The sequence below is a fragment of the Acipenser ruthenus genome, chromosome 9, assembly GCF_902713425.1.
Source record: "Acipenser ruthenus chromosome 9, fAciRut3.2 maternal haplotype, whole genome shotgun sequence".
NCBI classification, from domain to species: domain Eukaryota; kingdom Metazoa; phylum Chordata; class Actinopteri; order Acipenseriformes; family Acipenseridae; genus Acipenser; species Acipenser ruthenus.
This window is the reverse complement of record NC_081197.1, coordinates 46,100,038-46,123,562: the sequence shown is the minus strand read 5'-3', so window position 1 is coordinate 46,123,562 and position 23,525 is coordinate 46,100,038. Positions and strand designations below refer to the sequence as shown.

The 23,525-nt window shown below is 38.1% G+C and overlaps 1 protein-coding gene across 1 annotated transcript; it reads left to right on the top strand.

Annotated features, from left to right (window-relative positions):
* Positions 1–4,857: 4,857 nt before the first annotated feature.
* Positions 4,858–23,446, top strand: LOC117405792 (vascular endothelial growth factor D-like). The gene is made up of 7 exons (XM_034923229.2): positions 4,858–5,449; positions 17,565–17,766; positions 18,287–18,477; positions 18,846–18,979; positions 19,516–19,610; positions 22,365–22,557; positions 22,932–23,446. The coding sequence occupies exons 1-7, from the start codon at positions 5,357–5,359 to the stop codon at positions 23,035–23,037; spliced, it is 1,014 nt and encodes a 337-aa protein (XP_034779120.1). The 5' UTR covers positions 4,858–5,356; the 3' UTR covers positions 23,038–23,446.
* Positions 23,447–23,525: the final 79 nt, after the last annotated feature.

The following is a 23,525-nucleotide window of genomic DNA, read 5'->3' as shown; positions in this document are numbered from 1 at the left end:
TTAAATGTTATTTTCCTTCTTGCTATTAAAGCAAATTGTTGTACTGAGGTTTGGCTGAATGAATAATTGACTGTTTGTAGAAATACATGCATGAGATTTTGGTGGGTCAGCAAGAATGTAGCCAAGTATTCATAATGTAATTCATGGTTGTCTTAGACTGGTATTCTATTCATTAAATTACTGCATGAATACAAATGCTAAGAAGAGTGTAGCCTATGTTGGTCCGCATCTTTCAAATTCAATACAGCAGTTCCAAATGTGAAGCTGGAGAGTCCAGTATTGAGTTTTTCTTGTTTCATTAAGGATCCTGAAGTAGCACACTTTGTAATAATTGCAGGAGAACCAATTAAGGAACCAATTGTACAACATGGTAAGCAGTAGGTAACGTGATCAAAGTTAAAAACATGACAGTTCTGTGACAATGGCATCCAGTCCTTGGTGACAAAGGAAACGCATAACCATGTGAGTCATTTGGGGAAGTAGTAATCTCTGCTTTTCCAGCGACTTCCATGTTTTCATTGCCTCTATGTTATTTTATGCAGGGACCTGTCGGACGTGCAGGTTTACAGCTCCTTTTCTCTCTCTCTATCCATGAGTTGAGAAGCTTAGAAAAGGAAAACGATGTCATCTTAACCAAAGCAGGCCTTGTTAGCCTTTGGATTTTCTGGTAGGACCAATTAAGCTACAAATTATCCAGTAGTAGGATAAAAGTGGAACAAATAGGTATAAGTTACAGTCCCATGACACACATTTTATAATCTATAGACACTCACAACATGTTAAGATTTTTAAATTGGCCTTTATGAGCACATTTCTGTGGGTAAGTATATCATTTGTATTCTAATATGTTCATTTGATAGATGCCTGCAGGTAAGGAGTCATGACTATGGAAGACTAGTATTGTTAAGCAAACATTTCTACCAAAATTACGGTACCAAGTACAGGCTGTGCAACTCATGAAATTCTACCTTAAATGGCTGCTATTATGTTACTAATCAGTTACCATAGGAATGGAATGTTATTGTTGTTTTTATATATAAAAGTGCTGTCAGAATTGTATTGTTCCAAAAATCTGACAATATTAACTTCAAATCAACGTTAAAAAAAAAAAAAAAAATCTCATAATTTAAAAAATAAATAAATAAAAAAGTCTCATAACCACATAATTAGTTCTGGAAGCTCGTTTAGTAATAAAAAGCATCACAAAAATCCTATGTCCCTACTAGTCACCCTTAATCTTGTGTATGAGCCACCCTTAATAAGGTAGGAAACTCTGTCTACTGTTACCATGACAACCAATGTGACCTTTTACAAGCTTTTATCTAGCATCATAAAGATTAATTACTTAATGCATAGTTCTTCTTAGTTACTTATTTAACACATAAATATATTGAATTATAACACAGTTACATAAGTTGAGTAAATCCATGACCAGAGAGGTTTAAACTGAGTGCAGCTTACTTTAGTATATGTTACGTAAGCAGTTTAGTGCAGAAACACAACTTGACAACTGTATCAAACCATCTTCCTTTCGGCCCAAAATCATCACTGCCCTAGAGTCCGAAAGGTAAAATAAATACATCCTGTTTACACTGTTTATAATGGTATTTTTATTTCATTTACTAGGTCCTTTTGTGATGAACACTGAGGAAGAAATAACACAGGCAATCAATGACTTTTGATCTGGCACCAACGGGTTTGAACAGGCTAAATTATGGAAGTCAAACATACGATACAAGTGAACGTTTTCAGCATATGTTTGTGTTAACAAAATTTGACAAAACAACGAATGTGTGACGCTTGTCTAACAACTCTTTTGGGTTTTTTTTCTCTATGGTGCATTATTTAATGATTAAACAAATTCCAAATTTTTGAAAGGGGTCTTGGTAGATAACGGGATAAGGGTGGTAAATATATCTTCAAGCTCTGCTTTTATATATGTGTAGAAATAGCAGCCTTAGTTGGGAGTCAATTTCTTAATTTTTACTGAGTAAGATCCATACAAGCATCTTTTCAAAGTGCTTTGCGAGTCTGTGATTCTTTTTGTTTATTTGTAAATGTGAAAAACCCATTAAAAAATATAGGAATGATTATATTGAAAATTTGCCTAGAATGGATGGATATAATTCAATCACATAAATGGCATTTCATATATTGGGGTCTATTCAGTTGATATAAAAAGTGCCAGATCAAAACATCTTACAGTTCATACTAGTCCTTTAAGTTATTTCTGTCAGTAGAGTACAATTTCTTGGATATTGAAAGCCGTCTATTTTTTGTCTTTTTGACACTTAATTTCCCTTTCTCAGGACCAACACCATGTTTTAACAAAAAGATCACGTACTGAATGTTGTTTATCTTTACAACTTACATAACATACTGTACTAAAGCCATGTTTAATTTTTAATTATCTCCGATTGACATGTTGTAATGGTAACATAACTTTTTTTTTTGTTTAATAGGCTTAGTGTTGTGTTTGGTTTGGACATATGCAAATTACTGGGTATGCAAATTTCTCATAATCTTTAATCGATTATGTGGTCATGTAACGTGTCATTCACAACTAGACCTATAAGCTTTACTTCACAAGGGGCATGGAAGTGGGTGCCAACCAGTCATGACAGATCTTGCCCATAGACATTTACAAAATATTGTGACAAGCAACAGAGGTGATACAGTAGCCCAAATTACAGAAACTTTTAACACTGGAACAATGCGCTGGGAGCTACGCTTAATGGCCAGTTAAGGCATTTCTTACATTGTTTGGGCAGTTAATGTATTAGTTGTTGCTTAGTTACAGTATTGTAAAATTGTGAGGTGTTGTTTTCTCACATCAAAAACAAAATAGCACTCCTTAGTTTTGCCACAATTATCCCTGATGGCATATTTGATGCAGAAGGCGGAAAACAAAACAAAAACACACCCTTTTCTTAATAAGATTTGTGTTCTCATTAATTTGGACATATGTTTAACTGGTGTGTGGAAATTATGAAAATAACTAGGTATGCAGTTTCTCCATGGTATCTTAATTCCTTTATGTGGTCACATGCCGTGTCATCCACTTGACCTATATAAGCTTGTGAGAGGTGTATGTGCAACTAATCGTCAACCATGCGAAGGAGAAAGGACATCAGTGACTTCGCTAGGGGGTTTATAGCGGGTGCATGTTCTCATGGCGCTTCTATAGGCAAAGTCATTAGAGCTGTCAATGTATCCAGACAAACAGCCTCACGGGTGTACCAGGAGTGGAGATTTCATAGAAAACGCTGCAATGCCAAGAAGGGTCGAAAACGGATCATCAGTGGCCCAGCCAAAAGACGTTTGAAAATAATTACGAGGAGGAGGAGGAGAGGTGCTTCAATAGTTGAAATAACAACTGCCTTCAACAGGGGACGTCATAGTCTTGTTTCTTCTTCAACAATAAGCCGGGCGTTACGTCGTACAGCCATTTAAGGTCATTTGCTAAATGTAATAATTGGCGGTTTCAGTATTGTCAAATGGTCATGTTTCTCTTCATTTAAAGAAACGAGTGAAAAACAACAGACTGAATAAAAACCCATTGATCCTCGCTAAGCATTAGTTGTATTTGAGAATTTTTGGATCAGTTTGTTAGAATTAAAAATTACATATTGAAGAAGGTATGATTTAACTATTGAAATATATTTTTTATTTGTACCTACAGGTATAGTACAGTACTTTTTTATGTTTAATATATAAAGAAATTCAGATCTGACTGTAAATTTGTACCAGTATATATGTTTTACATATTGTTCGTTCTTGTGTTTTGAAAAGTGAGTCAGAAGCTCAGTCACATTGATTAGGTTTCTGCCTTATTGGGAGTGTATTATATTATCAGTGCCATGCTGTACACTGAGGAGGTGGCGAGTTTACCTATAGATTGCATTAGTTCCAGATCACTTCATAATACATCTGTAAGAAATGTTAATGTAAAATACAGTACATTCTTACTACAATTTTTTATTGAATTCAGATTGTTGGCCCACCCTACTTTTAACAGGGTTTTGGGTGCATTGCAAGTTTTATAATAGTTATCTTGTTTTGCATCAGAAAAATGACAAGCACATGTCATTAAAAACGTGGAGGCTAAAACACTAAACTCCAAGTGTAACTGAAACATGGTATCGACCTGAGCTGCTCATTCTGTAAGGACTCCATTGAAACAATGTTGCATTTATTTTGGAATTGCAGATACTCCAGATTTTTTTGGAAAGATGTAATTACTTTCACCAACAATAATATTAAAAAAGAAAAAAACCTTAAATTTCATATTGGTAATGTACTGTTTGGTTTCACTAACTATAAGACCAGTGAAAATAATGAGTATTACATTATAAATTTGATTATTCTAATGGCCAAATTTCATATTCACAAGTGTAAATTCTCTAATCAGAAACCTTTCTTTTTTCTTTTTGTAAAAGAAATGGAACAGTACATTAAGGTTATTAAGATGTCCAATAATAAAAAAGCTTTGAAGACACTTCATGTATGTAACCTATTTAATATTTTTTTGTAATTTTATTAAGCCCACCCCCTGGCTTCCATTATAATATGTTCACTATTCTGTTTTTTTTTTTTTTGTTTTTTTTTCTACTTTCTGTACATTCTTTGTTTATTTCAATAAAAATGCATTAAAAAAAAACAAAAAAAAAAACTAAACTCCAAGTGTGGTAGTTTCATATTTCAGGTTCATTACTCCCCAGGAAGAATGACAGCTTGCACCACAAATCAGTAGGTTTCAAAGCTCACTCCATTGGCTGCTGTGTATGAATAGGGTTTGGGTGGGATCAAAGCCAGTTTTTTTTTTTTTTTTAACTTCACTGACTGCTGTGGTGTGGTTCAGATTTAGAACACATGCTTCTGCACGCTTCTACAAGGGCAGTAAATTCAAGGAAAATATCACAGAATTGGATTAAAGCTTTCAGCAACTAGAAACCTGTGCCTGTTGAGTAGAATTTCAGCAGCAAAAAGAAAAAGACTTATTTCTCAAAGACGGAATACAGACTCTTATGAATATTCTTCTGTACAGATCACAGCATTCAAGGGTTGAACACTAGCTTATGAATTTAACAAAACCTTGAATGGGAATCTCTGAGGTCTGTGATTGCTTCTTTTCGATATTTGAATTCTTCAGTAAATTTCCACACTTATCAGTTTTCTCCTTGCTGAGAATCTAAGTTGTGTGATTACAAGCTCAACTCATGTGCAAGTGTAAACCTATGTCTGCTGCCTGTCAGGATTCAAAAAGCTGAATTTTCTTTTCTAAGGAAATGTAATACCTGTCTGACTGGTCCTGCTACAGAATATATATATATATATTGGAGTTCTAAATAACACAATGAAGACACACTGCTGTATCATTATGCACCTATTGGCGGTTTCGTTTGTACGACTAATGCAAGGGGCAGAGTATGATCATGACACTCAACAGGTAAGGTGGTTTCATATACATCTTTCTAATGTACCATATATGCACTCTTTTTGTAGTTCTTTTTTACTCTTTTACTTACTATACAACATGGTCAGCACTGGAGATTGAACATGAGCAGCTGCATGGTGAGGCTTATTCCCACCCACTGCCCAGGCAGTGAACCTCCACCCATGATGTTAAAACCTTTAGAATGTCATAGAAACTCATTGGTGAAAATGTGTCTTTTGAGTACTGCAGCAATAGATGGGGGATGGGGGGGGGGGGGGGGGGTCTTTTTACATATGGTAGTGTATCTGAGACTTAAGTGGTGTACATTGTGATAAATGTGGACATTCACTAGAAAGTTGGAGAAAGAACTCATGTCCAAGGGTAATGTGCTGAACATTTCAGTAGACAATACTGAATACAGGAGACAGCAGATTATTTTTTTTCTCTTTTTTTACAAAAACTGCTTGGAGTGGTTTGTTACTACTAACTTTATTTTGACATGAGGCAAAACCGTAATTTAATATATATTTGGGTTGAAAATACAATAACCAGTGAAATGTGAATGCAAAACGTGAGAGCAAGACGGGCCGAATGGCCTGTCATTTGTAACCTTTCTTATGTTCTTATATAAAACCTTGTACATAATCAAAATAACACAACACTAGTTACAGCTGGCAATAACTTAGCTGAAAAGTAAAAATCTCAACAGCACACTTTGAAGTGATAACTAAATTAAAATGTTTGTCATTCTTAGGCATTATTAAAATGAAAGTGTGTTGATTTTAAATAAGCTTGAAAAACAATGAAGGCTTAATTTGTGAACCCATTCTAAACCCATTAAAGCTGCCAACCATGCCATCCTCTTCTCCCTGGTCTACTACTGCTACCTGAAAGTTACCAGCTCCACAGTGCATACCTTTCCCCTGGCATACCAATGAATTGCTCAAGTCAAGCAACCTTTGTGTTTAATATATCTGACCGTTCCTGACATTATTGTTTGGACAGACAACTGATAAAACATTACTTGGTAAATACATATCATCTGAACAAGGGGGGGTTACCTGTGCATTATTATATAGCAGTAGTAACAACCTGAGTTTTTGGGGGAATTGCTTAGAAATTCATTCCTATGTGTGTGATTGAAAGCATACCTAAAGCCTTAAACCCCAGACAGCTTATCATAAGTTACCATGTTTTCATTTTATAAAAATAAGCAAGATATCTGTTCATAGTTACTTGACTGTGATTTTGAAAAATTGGGCCCTAGGGAGGATAAAACTGGAGCCAACCAACTACACTTCCCACAGCTGCTGGGAACTAAATTTACCTTGGAAAGGGCTAGTTTGCAGCTTAACTATTTACAACCATTAACAGGAATTATTTTGTAAATGTTAATCCCAAATGCAATTTCAGAGAAAACAATAGTACGAATTACACACAGAATGTTCAATAAACTGTTTCATTCACACCCTCTTCAGTATAAAGCTATTACAACCATCAGATGTCTGCACAGCTGCAAACGCTTTAATATGCAACTTTCCTTATGAAAGCAATCCAATTTGCTAGAAAATGGTTGCATGACCACCCCAAAAAAACCTATTAACTCTGACATCATACCCTGGCTTAGGGCAGACTTTTATAATATACAGAAATTAACATGGTTCATAATGGTATCTAGTGGAGATCAGAAAATATGTTTCACATATTTCACATTACATTTTCCCAAAACTGATGATTAATATAAATTGATATCAGAATTATCATTGTGTTCTTATCGAGAGGAACGGTAGTTCCTTGTGGCAAGTTACAGCGAAGCGCAAGAACTGCCAGTGATCGAGAAGAACGGTAGTTCCTCAAGCCAAGTTACAGCCAAACGCGAGAACTGCCAGTTATTGAGAGGAACGGTAGTTCTTCGTGCCAAGTTACAGCCAAGCGCGAGAACTGCCAGTGATGATGACTACTGTACAGCACGGGTTTTCAGGGTATTGGCGCAGCAAAAATAAATCAGCCAAAAATACCATTCCACATTTAATATGTAGTTCCCAACACTCTTATGTCATACAGTAAGAGAAATAAGTCGCCAAAGGAAGGTATAAATGTCCATCTCCTTCTTCTGACCCCAGGCACTTTTATCCAAGCATATGTATATTACAGCTCATTCGACTTTAATGACAATTAACTTGTTATGTCAACATGGAAATATACTAGGGAACGCACTTATTGTGACGTCTATATATCATTTATATTAAATGACTTATTTCTGTTTTAAAATGGCACATTTGCCTGCAAAAAAAAAAAATCTTTCTTTACATAAATAAAAAAAAGTCTGGTATATGTGGGATTTTGACCTACAACTTTTAGTTTACAAGTGTCTTGTGTTAACTGTCAGTGCTACACAATTAGTTGAGACAAGCACTATTTTGAAAGATGAAGTCAGCCAGCTGAGAATTCTCCAGACTCATATTTTTTAGATTTTTCAAGCTATAATCCGTCTTCATTAGTTCCCGTTCTGAGATTTTGAGCTGGCGCGCTGAAAATTGTTGGTTTCCTGTGAGTGTAACGCTCATTATGATCCCTATTGCCACAAGGAGTACGAATTCCTTTCTCTATACTGGTAGATGAGAGTAACGCTATTTGTGGTCCTTGCTGGACAAAAAATGAACATCATTTATGAGAATTAGCTTTGCAGAAGGATTATGGGGTGCCATGTGTAAAAAAAAGCGTTAATATTTTTTTCCCAGATTTAAATTATACCTTGTATTTTTTCTTTAATGTTGTGAAAATAAATAAATACTGTTTTAAATGTGTACATTCAGATATCATTTGTAAATCTAGTTACAAGTTTTAACATTTAGCTAAATATTTAACTAAATATTAAATCTTTTAACAAGGTTTAACATGTAGCTAACTATGTAATTAAATCTTAAATCTCTTAACAAGATTTAGCTAAATATTTAACTAAATCTTAAATCTCTTAACAAGATTTAACATTAAGCTAAATATTTAACTGGCCTGCTAAATCTGGAGGTTGTATGCAAATGAGCTCCGCCCACTTTGTGCTTTCACGCGATTTGATTGGCTCTTGTAATCGGGAAATATGACCATTACAAGAGCCAATCAAATTGCGTGAAAGCTCATTAAATTAAATCTGGGAAAAAATACATAATTTAAGATATGTTAAAATATTAACGCTTTTTTTTTTACACATGGCCCCATAGTCCCCAGTATTTGAATAATGCTGAAGACAACGAACATATCCACGTGATGTAAACAATCCAAGTTGCAGTCACGTGACTGTCTGCATTTTCCAACCACAGAGCATACTTGGGCCTACTATACCTTCAATCACAGGAATTAGAAAGATACCAGTTATGATGTGCCAGGTACTTGGAATTTGTGACCCCTACTGTGCACCACTGGTGAGCGAGCACACTTCGACGTGATTTGACCAAGATTATTTTTTCCTTTTAAGAAAAAGTACTTACCTGTACATGTTATTAAGAAAAAAATACATTTTCAAAAGTTTGTTTCAAAATACAGCACTAACTTTTGTTCTATGAAGCGTCAGTAACTAGAATCTGTATATTACCTGTAAAATCAGCTTCAGCGAGTGACAGCTAAACGGTTAAACTAAGCCAAGGAGACTTCTGTTCAGTTTTCAAGTTGCCTGAAATTACAGGTAGATGGATGCTGTTTGCAATTATTGTGCTTTTAAATATGTTAGAAATGATGATGTTTCTGTGATTTCATATTAGTCAGTAAAATAATACATGTAGTATAATGCATTCTGTTAACGGTAGAGGCATATTTTATGTAAGGACTGGGGATCACCAACCTGCTTAATTGTGTTAAACTGTATTACAGTATACTGCAGTTTTGATAGACCAAGGCTGACTGAGAAATATGTCCTGATTTGGTCTGTGGAAAAAATGGCAGCCCTACACTGAGTACTGCTTCCTAATCACAATATACTAAATTAACAGATCGCGTTTATTATGATAGTTTGCAAAATTAGATGAAAATGCTCAGTACAATCAGGATAATACATAATCAGTATTTACAAAAAATTGCTTAGCTCGTTACTTGTTCTAAAACTGTACTCTTTACTGCTACACTACGTGCGCACTTGCATTCTATTTCGTGGCTTGGAAGATACCGCGCCTGTAGTGCAACTTGCGTTAGAAGCATGCCTTGGGTTCCATTCCCACACAGGGTTTATATAGCAAACATGAAATTAAATGTATTTTATTTATGTGTAACAAACACATTTTTAATGTGAAAAAAGGGTAGCAGTGTGGAGTAGTGGTTAGGGCTCTGGATTCTTGACCGGAGGGTCGTGGGTTCAATCCCTGGTAAGGAACACTGCTGCTGTACCCTTGAGAAAGGTACTTTACCTAGATTGCTCCAGTAAGAACCCAACTGTATAAATGGGTAATTGTATGTAAAAAAAAAAATAATAATAATAAAATTGTAAGTTGCCCTGGATAAGGGCGTCTGCTAATAAATAAATAATAATAATAAAAGTTGATATGAATGACACTTTCATTGAAAATACATGCTTTTGCACACATAACATTAACATGCATATATATATTGTTGATAGTTTCTGTTGTATGTATTTGTGGTATACTGTTGATGAAATAATATGAAATCATGATTGAATCTGGATTATCAATTGCATTATGCTGAATCAATTATTATATTTATTTAAAAAAAAAAAAAAAAAAATCACTTTAATTTATGTGGCAGATTGCTGCTCAACATATGTAGCACCTGGGAGGGGCACTCGTTCTTTCTGATTAGGGTGGGATCAGCCAGGCAGAATACCAGAAGGAATATATAAACTAGACCACAATACTATGTCGGTCAATGAACATTATTTTATTAAATACAGGTGGTAAACTATACTTAACAAACAGGGCAGATCTAGAACACACAGTCATTGCAAGCAGTTTGCACTGCCCGTTAATTAAAACAATAACTAAACACAGAATTACAATTTAAAACTAAACGGCTCAATACCTGCACAGAGACGGGTTTCAGGAAAAAAAAAAAAGCAATAAAACCAATACAGCCCATCTCCAGCACTCCTCTAAAACCCCAATGCCTTTTAAAATACTAGTTTAAAAACATATACATGACAGAATGGAGACTAAAAACGCAGGCAGGGAGACACGTCTATAAATTTGGTGGCTCTTTCCTATTTGTCTTCCTACCACCCGCTGAATCAGAGAGCCCCGCACTGGACGAGTAGGAGAGAGCACAGCTGGGGGTGTGGCGCCAGGAGAAGCCGTGTCGCTCAGAGAGGGAGTGGGATGAGGACATCCAGGTGGCTGTCGAGCCGCTGCCGGAGAGAGTGCAGCCGCTGGCACCAGAGGGAGAGTACCCCGTGCTGCCCAAGAGAAAGTGCCCCACACTGCCAGTGAGAGCACGCCGCGCTGCCGCCAGTGAGAGACTGCACAGCGACATCAGCGAAAGAGTACATCCCGCCTCCCGGAAGAGACTGTCCTACACTACCAGAGAGAGAGAGTACCTCGTGCCATCAGAGCCCCAGGGAGAGAGCCCTGCACCACCAGAGCCCCAGAGAGGGAGTTCAGCATCGCCAGAGCCACAGAGAGAGAGCCCCGCACCACCAGAGGCCCAAAGAGAGAGCCCAGCACTGCCAGAGCCCCAGAGAACGAACCCCTCGCTGCCAGAGGCCCAGAGTGCGAGCCCCTCGCTGCCAGAGCCCCAGAGAGGGAGCCCAGCATTGCCTGAGCCACAGAGAGAGAGCCCAGCACTGCCAGAGCCCCAGAGAGAGAGCCCTGTGCCGCCAGAGCCCCAGAGGGAGAGCCCTGCAACACCAGAACCCCAGAGAAGGAGCCCAACGTCGCCAGAGCCCCAGAGAGAGAGTCCCACACCCCCAGAGCCCTGGCAACCACACAGGCTGCCACACAGGGACCAGGTCAGTCCTTCCCGAAGCATTTGAGTAGGGGCCAGTGTAGCGGCGGGTCAATTTGGGACTGCTTGGGACTGGACGCTGGGGGTGGGGTGCAGGAATGGTAGTGTCAGTGTGCTGTTGTCAGTAGAAGCATGTTTTGTGTCTAGGCAGTGTTGGCGCGCTGCCTGGGGTGTCACATGCACAGTGCAGCTGTATGTAGATGGGGTCTGTGATGGCTGCACTGTGATTTGTGCTTGGTTCCGCCAACCAGCTGTTTGCGCATCAGTATCAGTATATATATATATATATATATATATGGCAGGATTTGAACCCTAACTAGTCATACTCCAACTACATAACCGCTATGCTACACAGATTCACATCTTAACCCTTTAAATTTAACCTAACCAAACAGCAATACATTGCCTCAATTTAGGTTAAACAATTTTTGCTATTCCTGTAATGTGTGTGTGTGTTATAAAGTAAAAAAAAAAAGAAGTGATATCTGAAACAAAAATTCTTTCTACTAACTTGGCTTGTGTTTTTCAGGCACAATAAAAGCAGATCAAACACATGAAAAACACAAACCAAGTTAGTAGAAACCATAGGGGCAACCTTGGCCCCCATTGGTTTTACAGTTGTGCCTATTTGCTTTGTGCTGGGCAAGGTTGCCCCAAAGGTTTCTTGAAACTTAGCTTGTGTTTTTGATATCTCTACTTTAAGGCTTGGCACTTTTGGTAACTTGGCATTTTTTCACATTTCCAATGTGTTTTTGTTTCATAGAATAAGCCACATTAAAACATGGAACATCACATCTAAAATCGTTTCCATCATAAACAACAGGATTAATGTCACGTCAGATACAAGCCACTAGGTTGTCTGCTTGATAATAAAACTGTTTGGGAATGTATTGGTGTGCCAGCGCACAGCCAGTGCATGTGCTATTCTATAAGTGTGGGATCTAATTTCAGCCAGAAATAATAATGTCTGAGTCCTTGTTCCCTACTGCAGGAGGGTGGTTTCCTGTGGGTAGGGCAGCTATTGCTTCCGTCTGCTACAGTAGGCTGTAAACTCAGGGATAATGATTTTGCACATTTCTAACAATTACCTTTCATCAAGTCCTGCAGCTGTCTTTCTTACAGAATTTATATGATGCGTTTTATTACACGCAAAATTTTCAGACAGAAATATTGTGTAATTTTAACACTGCAAATGGGCCTGGGAATGATGCGTTCTCTCTAAATGAAAACACTTAAAAGTTAGCTTAAAAATAAAGGCTTTATTGGCTGAACCACACTGTAGCTTACACTAGTATTGTTTTTCTCTTGTACCTCTGACCTGGCCCCCTTGCTAAATCCCTCCATAAGGCCAGTGCCTTAATGCATTGTCTGATAAATGCAGCAAGCATAACAATAACTACACTCAATCTTGGTATGTAGCATTAAAAGATACAATTCTAAGACAAACATTTCATCTAGAAGTCTTTGTCTTTTGGTACTTCCAGCACAAATATCTTAATTTTTATATAGCGCCTTTCATAGTGGACCACCATCACAAAGCGCTTTATAGAGGTAGGCTGTGAACCGTGCATTATATGCAGTTTTTGTTCCTTGACCCATTTAAAACAGTTCTAATTCAACTGATATTCTTTCAAAATGCAAATACCACTGATATTATAAATAGTGCCGTCACGCTTTAAACCTTATTAAAATAGCAAAATAACACCAATTATACTGCAGGCATCAGCACTTTAACTGGGAGCTGAAGAGTTTTCTCAGTTCTAAATATTCTGAATTTGAAACCATTTAAGAAATAATCAATACAAATATTCAATTAATTGTATAACTGGTTCATTCAGCACTAGTTTCTTCAGCCCCCATCCAGCAACAGTGCCAAAGAATGTCAACTGCCTCTGCCCGACTTGCCCTGCTGCATCACCATTATGCAGCTATTCTACTAACAGCTTCTTCCCTACTGGCTTCTTTATGCTCTGATTGCTGCATACAGTGCTAGGTTTAGTGACTGTATTTTAAAGTGGGGACAATGACTAGGTCTTATTAAAGCTGATGATAAAGATGTAAATAATGAAAGCACACCTTAATAGTGTATTTCTAGGAGGTGAGTAGTAATTATTAAGATGCGTCTGAGACGCATTGACTGGCACTAGCAGGAAGACATTTCCTGAACAAATATGCGCTTCATATATATATTTTTTTAACATGAGTCACTACATTTTGAATGCTGTTTGGAAGGCATACCCTCTAATTAGTTTCTTAAATCATCTTTTATACCCCTTTAGACACTTTAATATGCTGGCAAGACCAGCTCATTTAAAATTCAGCACTCAGGACGCAACACAATGTAAGGTTAATGTTTTCCAATGCTAGAGGAAATCTTTCTGGTTATGGTGGAAGTAGGCATGTTTGTGCCTTTGTAGTTGATGCCAGGTATGTTTGGCATCGTCCCAGCAACATCTGTTGTGCCAGCGCATTGCAGGTTAAGGACTCACATTCATGGTTTAACTGCCTGTTCTTGGAAACCACTATATTTTCTTTTCTGCTTTCTTTAGAATGTACACACTGGTTTTTGTTCATGCACAAACATGTTGAGAAATTGAGGTGTGTTTAGTTATGTGTGGTTTGGTTTGAAGTTTCCACTTCACACCCATAAGCAAACGGAAACCTGACATTTTTTTACATGTTTTTATTTCATAATAACCAATAGAGATATCTGCCTGGCTATATAGATGTTTGTAAGACTGTGGGTTGAATTGGCCCTCAGGCACGTATCAGCATGGTTTGTAATATGATTAACAAGTGATCACAGAAGTTACTGTGAAACGTTTTTCTGGGTACTGGTCATCAGATTCTAAAAAATAAAAATAAATAAATAAATAAAATTCTGGAGCCAGAAGGCTCCAAACAGCAGATTTTGTTATGGAATTTGGTTTTAGAAAAAATGTGATTACTTTTTTGTGGTCAACCACCATGGTCAGGAACCTTTTAGGTTAGTATAATAAACATTAACATTGTTTACGCTGAAGATTCTTACACAGATTCCTGAGGTATTTTCTGCCCATAAAATACCTGTACGAGTTTCAATCTGCATCAACCTTTCTTTTTTAGAAAAATATATACGATAGTAAATAGTTGACGCAAACCATTGAGAACAGTACTGTGAGGATACTGTGAACACCTCCTTTGCTTGTTTTTTAAAAAAAATAAATACTATGTACTGACTATAAATTGGTATGGTCACTTTAGTTTAGAACTAGTTGAAAACAAAGCATTTGTTCAAAGCTGTGGTATTACTGAAAGTGAGTCAGGAGGAACATGAAAAGTTATGAACAAGTGGAGGCCATTTGTCTCATCATTTCTTGCCTGGTGTCTAGTATTTTGGTCTAGTCTGCCCCTCAAAGATCTCAATGACTCAGCAGTTACAGTGTGGCTTGGTAACCCATTCCATATACTCAACACTCTCTGTGTAAAAAACTGTTTCTCAGCCTTTTTTATTTAAACTTGTACCCTTGTATTATCCAACTGTGTCCTATTGTCCTGGTGTCTACTTGAAATAGCAAGTCTTTTTAGGAGGCTAGTCGGCTAATGTTATTATTGTACAGCCTATGTAAAAGTATATATGTAGATAATTTAGTAAAGGACACTGTTTATCTGTTTGTTTAGAAACAATATGTATAGTTTCGTTTTTTTTAATATTTTTCGCACTGCACATTTATGTGTTATTGGGTTAAACAACAGTATAGACCAGTATAAAACATTCCTATTTGTGTAGCCCCATTAGCTTACTCTATAGTTTCCAAAAGCAGCCAAGTCTGGGTGACAGTTGAAATGGCTTTTTTTGTTTGTTTGTTCAGCCTGAATCTTTTTTAATTTAGTTTTATCTGAAATAAAAACCTATACTGTACCTGATCCGAACACACCTACAATTTACAGTATTCATTTCTTAGGAAGGACAATGCCATCTAGAGGTAAGGAGAGAAATTACAGAGACTAGCCTTGTAAACCTCATTTCAACTGATCATAGGGCATTTTCTGTTAAGTAAAAGTTACTAACATATTGTAATGTTTTGTGAGAATGAAGACAGACGGAGACAGGGATTACAGTTCTCGAATTCACGGTTTATTATTTACTGGTATTTAGTCGCTGTCAGTCGTGACTCATGCCTCCAAAACAATAAACCTTGCTGGCTAATGATGTCCCTCTTTTAATTGTACTACTGGATTTTCTAGGTACTCTCTTTCCTTAAGAAACTCTTTTGGCTTCTCTCTCTCTCTCTCAACAACCAAACTGTTTTACTGTTGCCAGCTCGAGCTCTCTTCTATGAATATCTAAGACTCTGGAGTGTTCGCCTGCCCCATGCTGCTCCACTCTCACCACGTCCGAACGCCAAAACAAGTACTTAGTTAGCGCAGACTGCCAGGTCGTTACACAGCTCCCAACAAAGCATCGGAGCCTTAGTAGTGCTGGTGGCCCTGGGCTCCCAGCAGCCGTGGCTGGCAGACTTACAGCCCTGGGAGAACTAGAACATCCTGGTAGGGGAGTAACAAGGATGAACGGGGAAAGGGGGCTGTCGGGCAAGGGGGAGACAGGAGCTGCTGGGTCAGGTTCTGCCGGGTTCTGTCCTCTGTAGGGGTCCAGCCGATCTCACTGGTTGGCCACCCGTCACCCTTTGGGAGGTAGTTGAACCCAATAGACCACCTCCCTGATCCTTTCCAGGACCCAGCATGGCCCATGCCAGTGGCTGTCGAGTTTGGGACAGTGCCCCCTCTTCCGCTGGGTGCTGTAGACCTACACAAGCTGCCCGTCTTCAAAATGTCTTCCCCGTGCGCAGGTGTCATAATTCCGCTTCTGCCGGGAACCTGCAGCCATCAGTTGGTCCCTGGCAAAAGGGTGAGCCATCACCAGGCGGCCCTGTAGCCTCCTGGTGAACTCGGGACCTGGGGGCTCGACTGGGGTGCCCTGTGGCCGGCCAAACAATGCAGAGTCCGGAGCTCACGTATCAACATGAGCAAGGCAGGGGTGCAGGAGGCTGAATCTTGTACTGCTGTCCGGGTCGTTACAATATGAATACATACATTTGATTATGCAGGGCATTGTCTAGAATCATTCATGTTTTTAAAACTTGTCAGGGTGCAGTTGTCAAAAAAGGGTCCCCTTTCTGTTGTTTTTTTTTTATTTTCAATATAACTTCCTCCAGTGGAAATAAAATAAAGTACCTTTATTGTGAAATAAATGTATTTATTGATAACTCACGAATTACGTGACAATTAAAATATGTTATTGGGCAATATGACTTGTAGCATATTGTAGCGAACCTCAGTTCCCTCAGGCAGGCGCATCACACAGGGCAAGGCAATCCACACACAGGCGGAGGACGGGCGTGAACCCAGGACCTCTCGCACTAAAGCATAGCTCCGATACCGCTGTACAAAAGAGCCGTCTCTCTTGCAAGGAGCGTATAGCGGGCCTTCGTGTGATTACGTCACCTACCAGCCCTGCCGCTGCCTTTCCCCGTGCACGCTACAATATTAATGGGCTTTATATAGCCTGTGTGAGGGGGCCCACACAGAATGTGATGCATGTTGTTTCAAAATTAACAAAAATAATTCAGCAGAAAGAGCATTGTTAATGTGTTTGTTATTTAGTGGCTTTGTCTTACAAAAACATTTGAACAGCAGCAAGAACTGAATTTCTGAAAGTAACTTTTTTAATTAAACATGTACCATGAATGCATAGTAAAGCTTAAAAAATACTGTATAAAAATACTGAACTTTTATAAGGGCTCCCCACCATTAACTTTGGAAAATACAAAAAGAAAAACAAGAACAAGGTTGGATTTGGTTCACACTGACATAATTGCAGGGTGAAAAAACCTAAACTATACACATATTATTTCTAAACAAACAGATAAACAGTGTCCTTGACTAAATTATCAGTGTTTATTGTTAAGTCTAAAATTAATAAACAAAACATCAAACTCACAAAACAAAACAAAGATAATTAAATAGATCCACTAAGGGCATACAAGGTGCCACTGAGTTGTCGTGATTAGCCTGCAAATATCACAATGATCCTTAATGAAAACTGCCTCTAAATCCCTTGGGTGAGGGAAACACCACTTCACCTCAGTATTTTGTTAGTCTGTCTGCCTATCATTTATTCCATGTTTGCACCCCACTACATAAAAAGAGCAGGGAAGCCTTGGAGCACAGGATTAGATCTACCTCGAATCTGGAGGAGCTGCTGCAGACCACTCACTACGAGGACTGGAAGCTGTGGAAGTGCAGACTGAAACTCAAGGAGCTCGCGACCAAGAACCATTCCCCCTTGCTGACCTCTCACCGCTCGACGCGGTATGCTGCTGCCGTCTATGACCTGGAAATTCTGAAAGGCAAGTGTACTGTATGAAGAGACCTGGAGTCTGGGATCTTGGCAGGCTCACTTGGCCAGTTGCCAATTATTTAGTGTAACATTGGATAGCACTGGGTTTTCCTGCTGAAGGAAAATCTGCAGTAACTCACTTGAAGGGAATATCATTTTTATTTTAATGAAACATGGTCTAAGTGCTTTTTAGTAACTCCAGATGACATGTTGCTATGACACTTTATATTTAAATTTGGCAGACACTTCTGTGTCGCTGGTTAAACCATTTGTCAAACTACACCCTATTGCAGAACAGTGACACGCAATTTTATAAAATAAAAATAATCACATTGTCAAAAGCTACCAATGAGGCAGGTGCCTGTTTAGCAAGAATAGTTACTACTGGGTGAGACAAGTTTCTTTGAAATAGTACAAGATACACCAAAAATACTTTTAATAACATATTCCTTTACGATATGGCTCTTATATGCTGTATTTCTCATACTATTACTTGGAATAATCACATTACCATTGTCCTTTTCTTGAAGCCATTGATGATGAGTGGCAGAAAATCCAGTGCACGCCCCGGGAGACCTGCGTAGATGTTGCCAAGGAGCTGATCACTAACACAAACGTGTTCTTCAAGCCACCTTGTGTGTCTGTCTTCAGGTGTGGTGGATGCTGCAGTGAAGAAAGTCTGTCATGCAGAAACACGAGTGTCTCCTACATCACTAAAACAGTAAAGAGATGTATTTATTTATTTGCTCTGAATGTACAGTTATGTTCTCTCAACGCAGCAAATGCTCACAAATACCCAAGTCCTATTGCCAAGCCGATTACCTCTTTACACCTAGGAGCTCAACAGCAATCTATTGATCTCTTGAGGACAAAGGACAGTCTAGCAGGTGTCTGCTCATGCTCATCCTACACCTGGTCAGTAGGGGGCTGCTGTAGGGCAGTCAGGTGATGCAGTCCGTGCCGTCAAATCCCAACTTGGCATAGCCAGGACATCAACCTGCGCTCCCCTGACTGTGTAAGGGATATTGAAACTGCTTGGATATCACTGCCATTATACCTAATTTATGTATGTTTGCATTCTCTCTGTAGCTCTTTCAGATATCCATTCCACTGACATACATGCCACAGCCTGTGACCTTAGGAGTAGCCAATCACACAGCCTGCAAGTGTATGCCACCTACAGTGATCCGAAGACATGCTCCCCACCACCACAGAGGCAACAGGTATGTGAGTGTTTGTGAGTTCAATGAGGAGGCATGGGGGATTGAGTCCTGATGAGAGGAAGTGGTGAAAATACATATTTGTTATTACTATTATTACTGAATGTAGTACAGGGCAACAAAATAAGGTAACTGAAAGTTGTGTTAAAATTGCCCTTTTATTTTATTTAAATATTCCAGTTTTTAAACTAAGATACAAACATCATGTCTGCACCGTTATACCTTGGGAATCATGTGACTTTTTTTATCACGTGACACTTCCCCTTATTAGGTTGTGTAAAAATTGCCCTTTCCTTTTTATATCCCAGTCTAAAAGACATTCATATGTGACAAAATAAGTTTAAAGGGAAAATATGAACCAGTCTTACTAATTTATTTTATTATTTATCACAAAACTCTTTAATTTTACACAAGCCCAGGTTTAATAGGTTTTTAGACTCAATAGTAATCTAGGTCAAAGTTTTATTAGACCGTGATACTCCCTAATGATACATCAAGCTAAACCACTTCTTAAATATTTTTTAATGCATCTCTTCCAGTTGCCACCATTCACCAAAACCATGTAATAATGTTGAGTTCTGGGACAGTACAACATGTCAGTGCGTGCCATACCCACAGAGGAGGATGAGAGCAGGTAGGCGTCAGCTTTTTGAAAACGTGTGGAGGGTAACTAGTAATGTCCATTTCTGTACCACAGTTCCCCATACTCTATATAAATGATCATAAAATAAAAAGTTTATTTCATACAGTTTAAATAGCGTCTGAAGATTGAATTGACCGATACTTCTAATGTTTTCATCTGCTTCTAGTGTTTTCATGTGGTCTGATTACACTGGGTGCGGTAGTGGAAAACAGAAAGCGGATAGCGGTAAACCGTGCGGCAAAAAAATAGAATCAATTGTTCTCAATGGGTACAATTACACTGAGTACAGAACGGAAAAGCGGCGCAGCAGAAAACCGCGAGGGGTTGAAACCAGAGCGATTTTCCGCACAGTAAATTTCCATCTAGACCAATCAACTGAAGTGTTGTTGTGTGACGTTATTTGCACTATGTACAGTGAGAGACGGCGAACGAAGGACTGTTTTTTAGGGTGCAAAAATGCCCTCAACTGTATGGTACGTCCCGTCCAGATTATTATAAGGATACGCTAAAGAAGCAAGACACCTGGGACACCATAGCGGCCAAACTAGACATGTCAAGTAAAAAATATTTGCATTTGAAAAGCAACAGAAAACAAACACTATATAGCGTACTGTATGCCATAGACCTCCAAGCAAAACACTTCAAAGTTGAAAAAAGAGGCCTCAGTAATGACGGGCTTCTTGTTGTATTTCGTGGAGATTTTTTGTAAAGGTTTTTAAATTATATTAACAATTCAGTCCTGCAAAACACACTATCTTTATTTGGTGCGGAATAACATTGTTTGATTCAGACGTGTGTTAATATACAGTGTGTGTGTGTGTGTGTGTGTATATATATATGTATATATATATATATATGTATATATATATATATATATATATATATATATATATATATAATGTCATTATTATATAATGTAATGTGTATGTGTATATATATATATATATATATATATATATATATATATATATATATATATATATAATGTCATTATTATATAATGTAATGTGTATGTATAATATATAAATATAATGGCCACGCTGGAGAATGATACAGGTGAAACACTGCATGTTTTTTTGTTTTTTTTGTTTTTTTAAATAAGACACATACACAAATATATTTAACCTTTGTTTCTTGACATCCTTCATCAAATTCATTTTTTCTCAACATTAACATGTGATAATACACTTACATATAGGCTACCGCGAGGTTTCCTGTCGCCAGTGTAATAAAACTCAAGGCTTACCACTTTCCGCTGCTCCCAGTGTAATCAGACCTTAGTAGAACCTGCTCAAATTCAATAGCAACACAATCCAGAAAAACTGCACCAGAACAAGGGAAGTTAACACAAATACGTAGTTGTCTCCGGTTTCTTTTCTTTCTTTTTTGAGTGTTTATCAGTTAAATCTTAAAATTAGAAGCCCTATTTATAATATATACTCATGTACTGTTTTTAAAAACAGAATGGAGAATAGTTATTCAGCCCTGTTCAATAGGAGACCAAAAATCCCAGTAATAAAGTACTGTCAGGAATAAGACATTTTAATGTGGAGGTGGGTGAGAGAGAAACAGGTTAAACCGGACTGTATTCAGAGTAGTGCCATTATAATTTTCAAGCACTAACATTACGATTAAATAATACAAGGTAGTTAACAGAGGTCAGAAAATATTATATTCTCACAATAAAAATATATATATTATGGACAAATAAAAACAGCAGAGATCACTGTGTCAAAGATTTATGTCCGCTGCAATGGGGAGGGTATGACTGATCTCCAGCAAAACTGTTGAAGACTTTAGCCTGCACAGGAGAAATAATATTGAGATTTTTTTTTTCTTTCTAGTTTTGGCAACTGCCCATATTTTTGCAACAGTTGGGAAAGAGCCATTGGCCTAAGTAGTTGTAAAAAGCCAAGCTGTCACTTCTTTCAGGGGTTTATCTGAACAGCTTTCCACAGACTTCACTACTCCCACAAAGACCAGGTGCTTTACTTACTGAGAGACTACTAGCTGCCAGATGAGGGGCCTAGTATTCAAAGCTAGAATGCTTTTGTTCAGTAAACCTCTGATAATAAAGCTCTGGAACAAAATTGGGATTTTTAAACAGATAACATAACTGAACAAAACAGATCATTGATAATCATTTAATTAAAGGTGAAATTCAAAAACAAATCATATTTATACTTTTCAAATTGATAAAAGTGACTCATATTGCAGAGCCTTTCAGGTTAAATATCTCTATTTCCAGAAAGCACACACATCAGGATTTTTTTTTTTTTTAATTTAGGATCTCCAATTATTTTACCCCCAATTTTCTCCCAATTTGGAATGCTCAATTATTATTATTTTTCTCCTTCACCGCGGTGATTCTACACACAGCTCAGACCCGAGGCTCAGTGGGCGTCCTTCAATCCCACAAGCCAATCGGCGTCGTTTTACACCCAGGAACTCGAGAGCGGATGTCCGCAGGCTACCGGCCTCTGGAGGACAAAGACCAGCCCAGCAAATCTCCACCGCCAAGCTCAATCGGCACCTGGCCTGTAGGGGTCATCACATAGCGGTGAAAAGAAACATCTTAGCCAGATCCCACCTCCTCAACCTGGGGAGCACCAAAGCCAATGCGGTTCTCCCGCGGAATCCCCAGCGAAGACCAGCTGCATCGCACAACCAGCTGGATTTTGTTTTTAAGATCCTCTAAACTACTTTATTGATCTTGTAATTAAAACTTTTGACGTTCTGTTCTAGAACTTTCTCCGATCGCAGAGTTGGCAGTCTGTGGACCCTTTTCGGTGTTTGATGAAGATTTGTGTGAATGTGTCTGCAGACGAGAATGCCCCGTAAACTACTCCATGAACTTTGGGAACTGTACCTGCCAGTGTTCTGAGAGCTCGGAGACCTGTGCCCAAAAAGACAAACTTTTCGACCCAGAGTCTTGCAGGTAACATTATGACTGTCCCACTCAACCATAAATATTCAGTCAGTCTTTACCAATGACTGTGTCACAAGCCAGTGTGTCTATCCTCCCATGGTGAATCAGTGAGGCCATGCAATTTTTGGTGACACAGGGATGCTTTGTTTTTGTTAAAAAATAAATAAAATCTTTTGAAGGGAGGCCTGGTCAAAGTGGCGGCAAAACAAGTGATTTAATTACAAGTCAAAAACAAGAGCAGCCAAAGAAACAGATCTTTGTTTACTCCTTTAGAGTTAGTAAGGTCCAAAAGTTTGAAGTTGTTATCAAATTCTGTGTTGATTTTAGGAACCAAAAATAATGTGGGAGCTCATTTTGCACTTTCATTCCTCTTTTCTGTGCAGCTGTAGGTGGGAGAGGGAGTGCCCAGTAAAACACTGTCAACCTGGAAGGTCTAACAAGCTGAAAAACTGCCACTGTGTCCGGGAGAGAAAGCACCGCAACCCCTGAAACAGGGAAAGACTGAGCTAACTCTCTTCAGAGCACTGCTTCATAAGCTTCACTTAATTTATTAATGTGTTTACATTATTATCATTATAACAAAATGTACACCTAACCTAACTCTTAATCCCCTTACATGCAATATTAACATATGACTGTTGTATGACTGTTGCGCATCCATTAAGTAAGCACTGAACATTTAACCTGCTGTTTAAAGTTATGATATTTTTGTATTTTTTTTTGTATGTGTTTAAAATGTCTTTTATGAAAAACATTATTTGTGTGATATTTAACAATATATAGATATATAGTATATAAATGAACAATAAGTGTTAGTGTTTCGACGTATGGTATTTAAAAAAAAAAAAATAACCATGTATGTTTCAAGGGTCAACTACCCTGCTGGGATAAGCCACAACTGGATTTCACTGGAACTTTACAGCACTGTTGAATCACCCTGGATTGCATCAACCACCTATTGGTGATTATCCCAGATT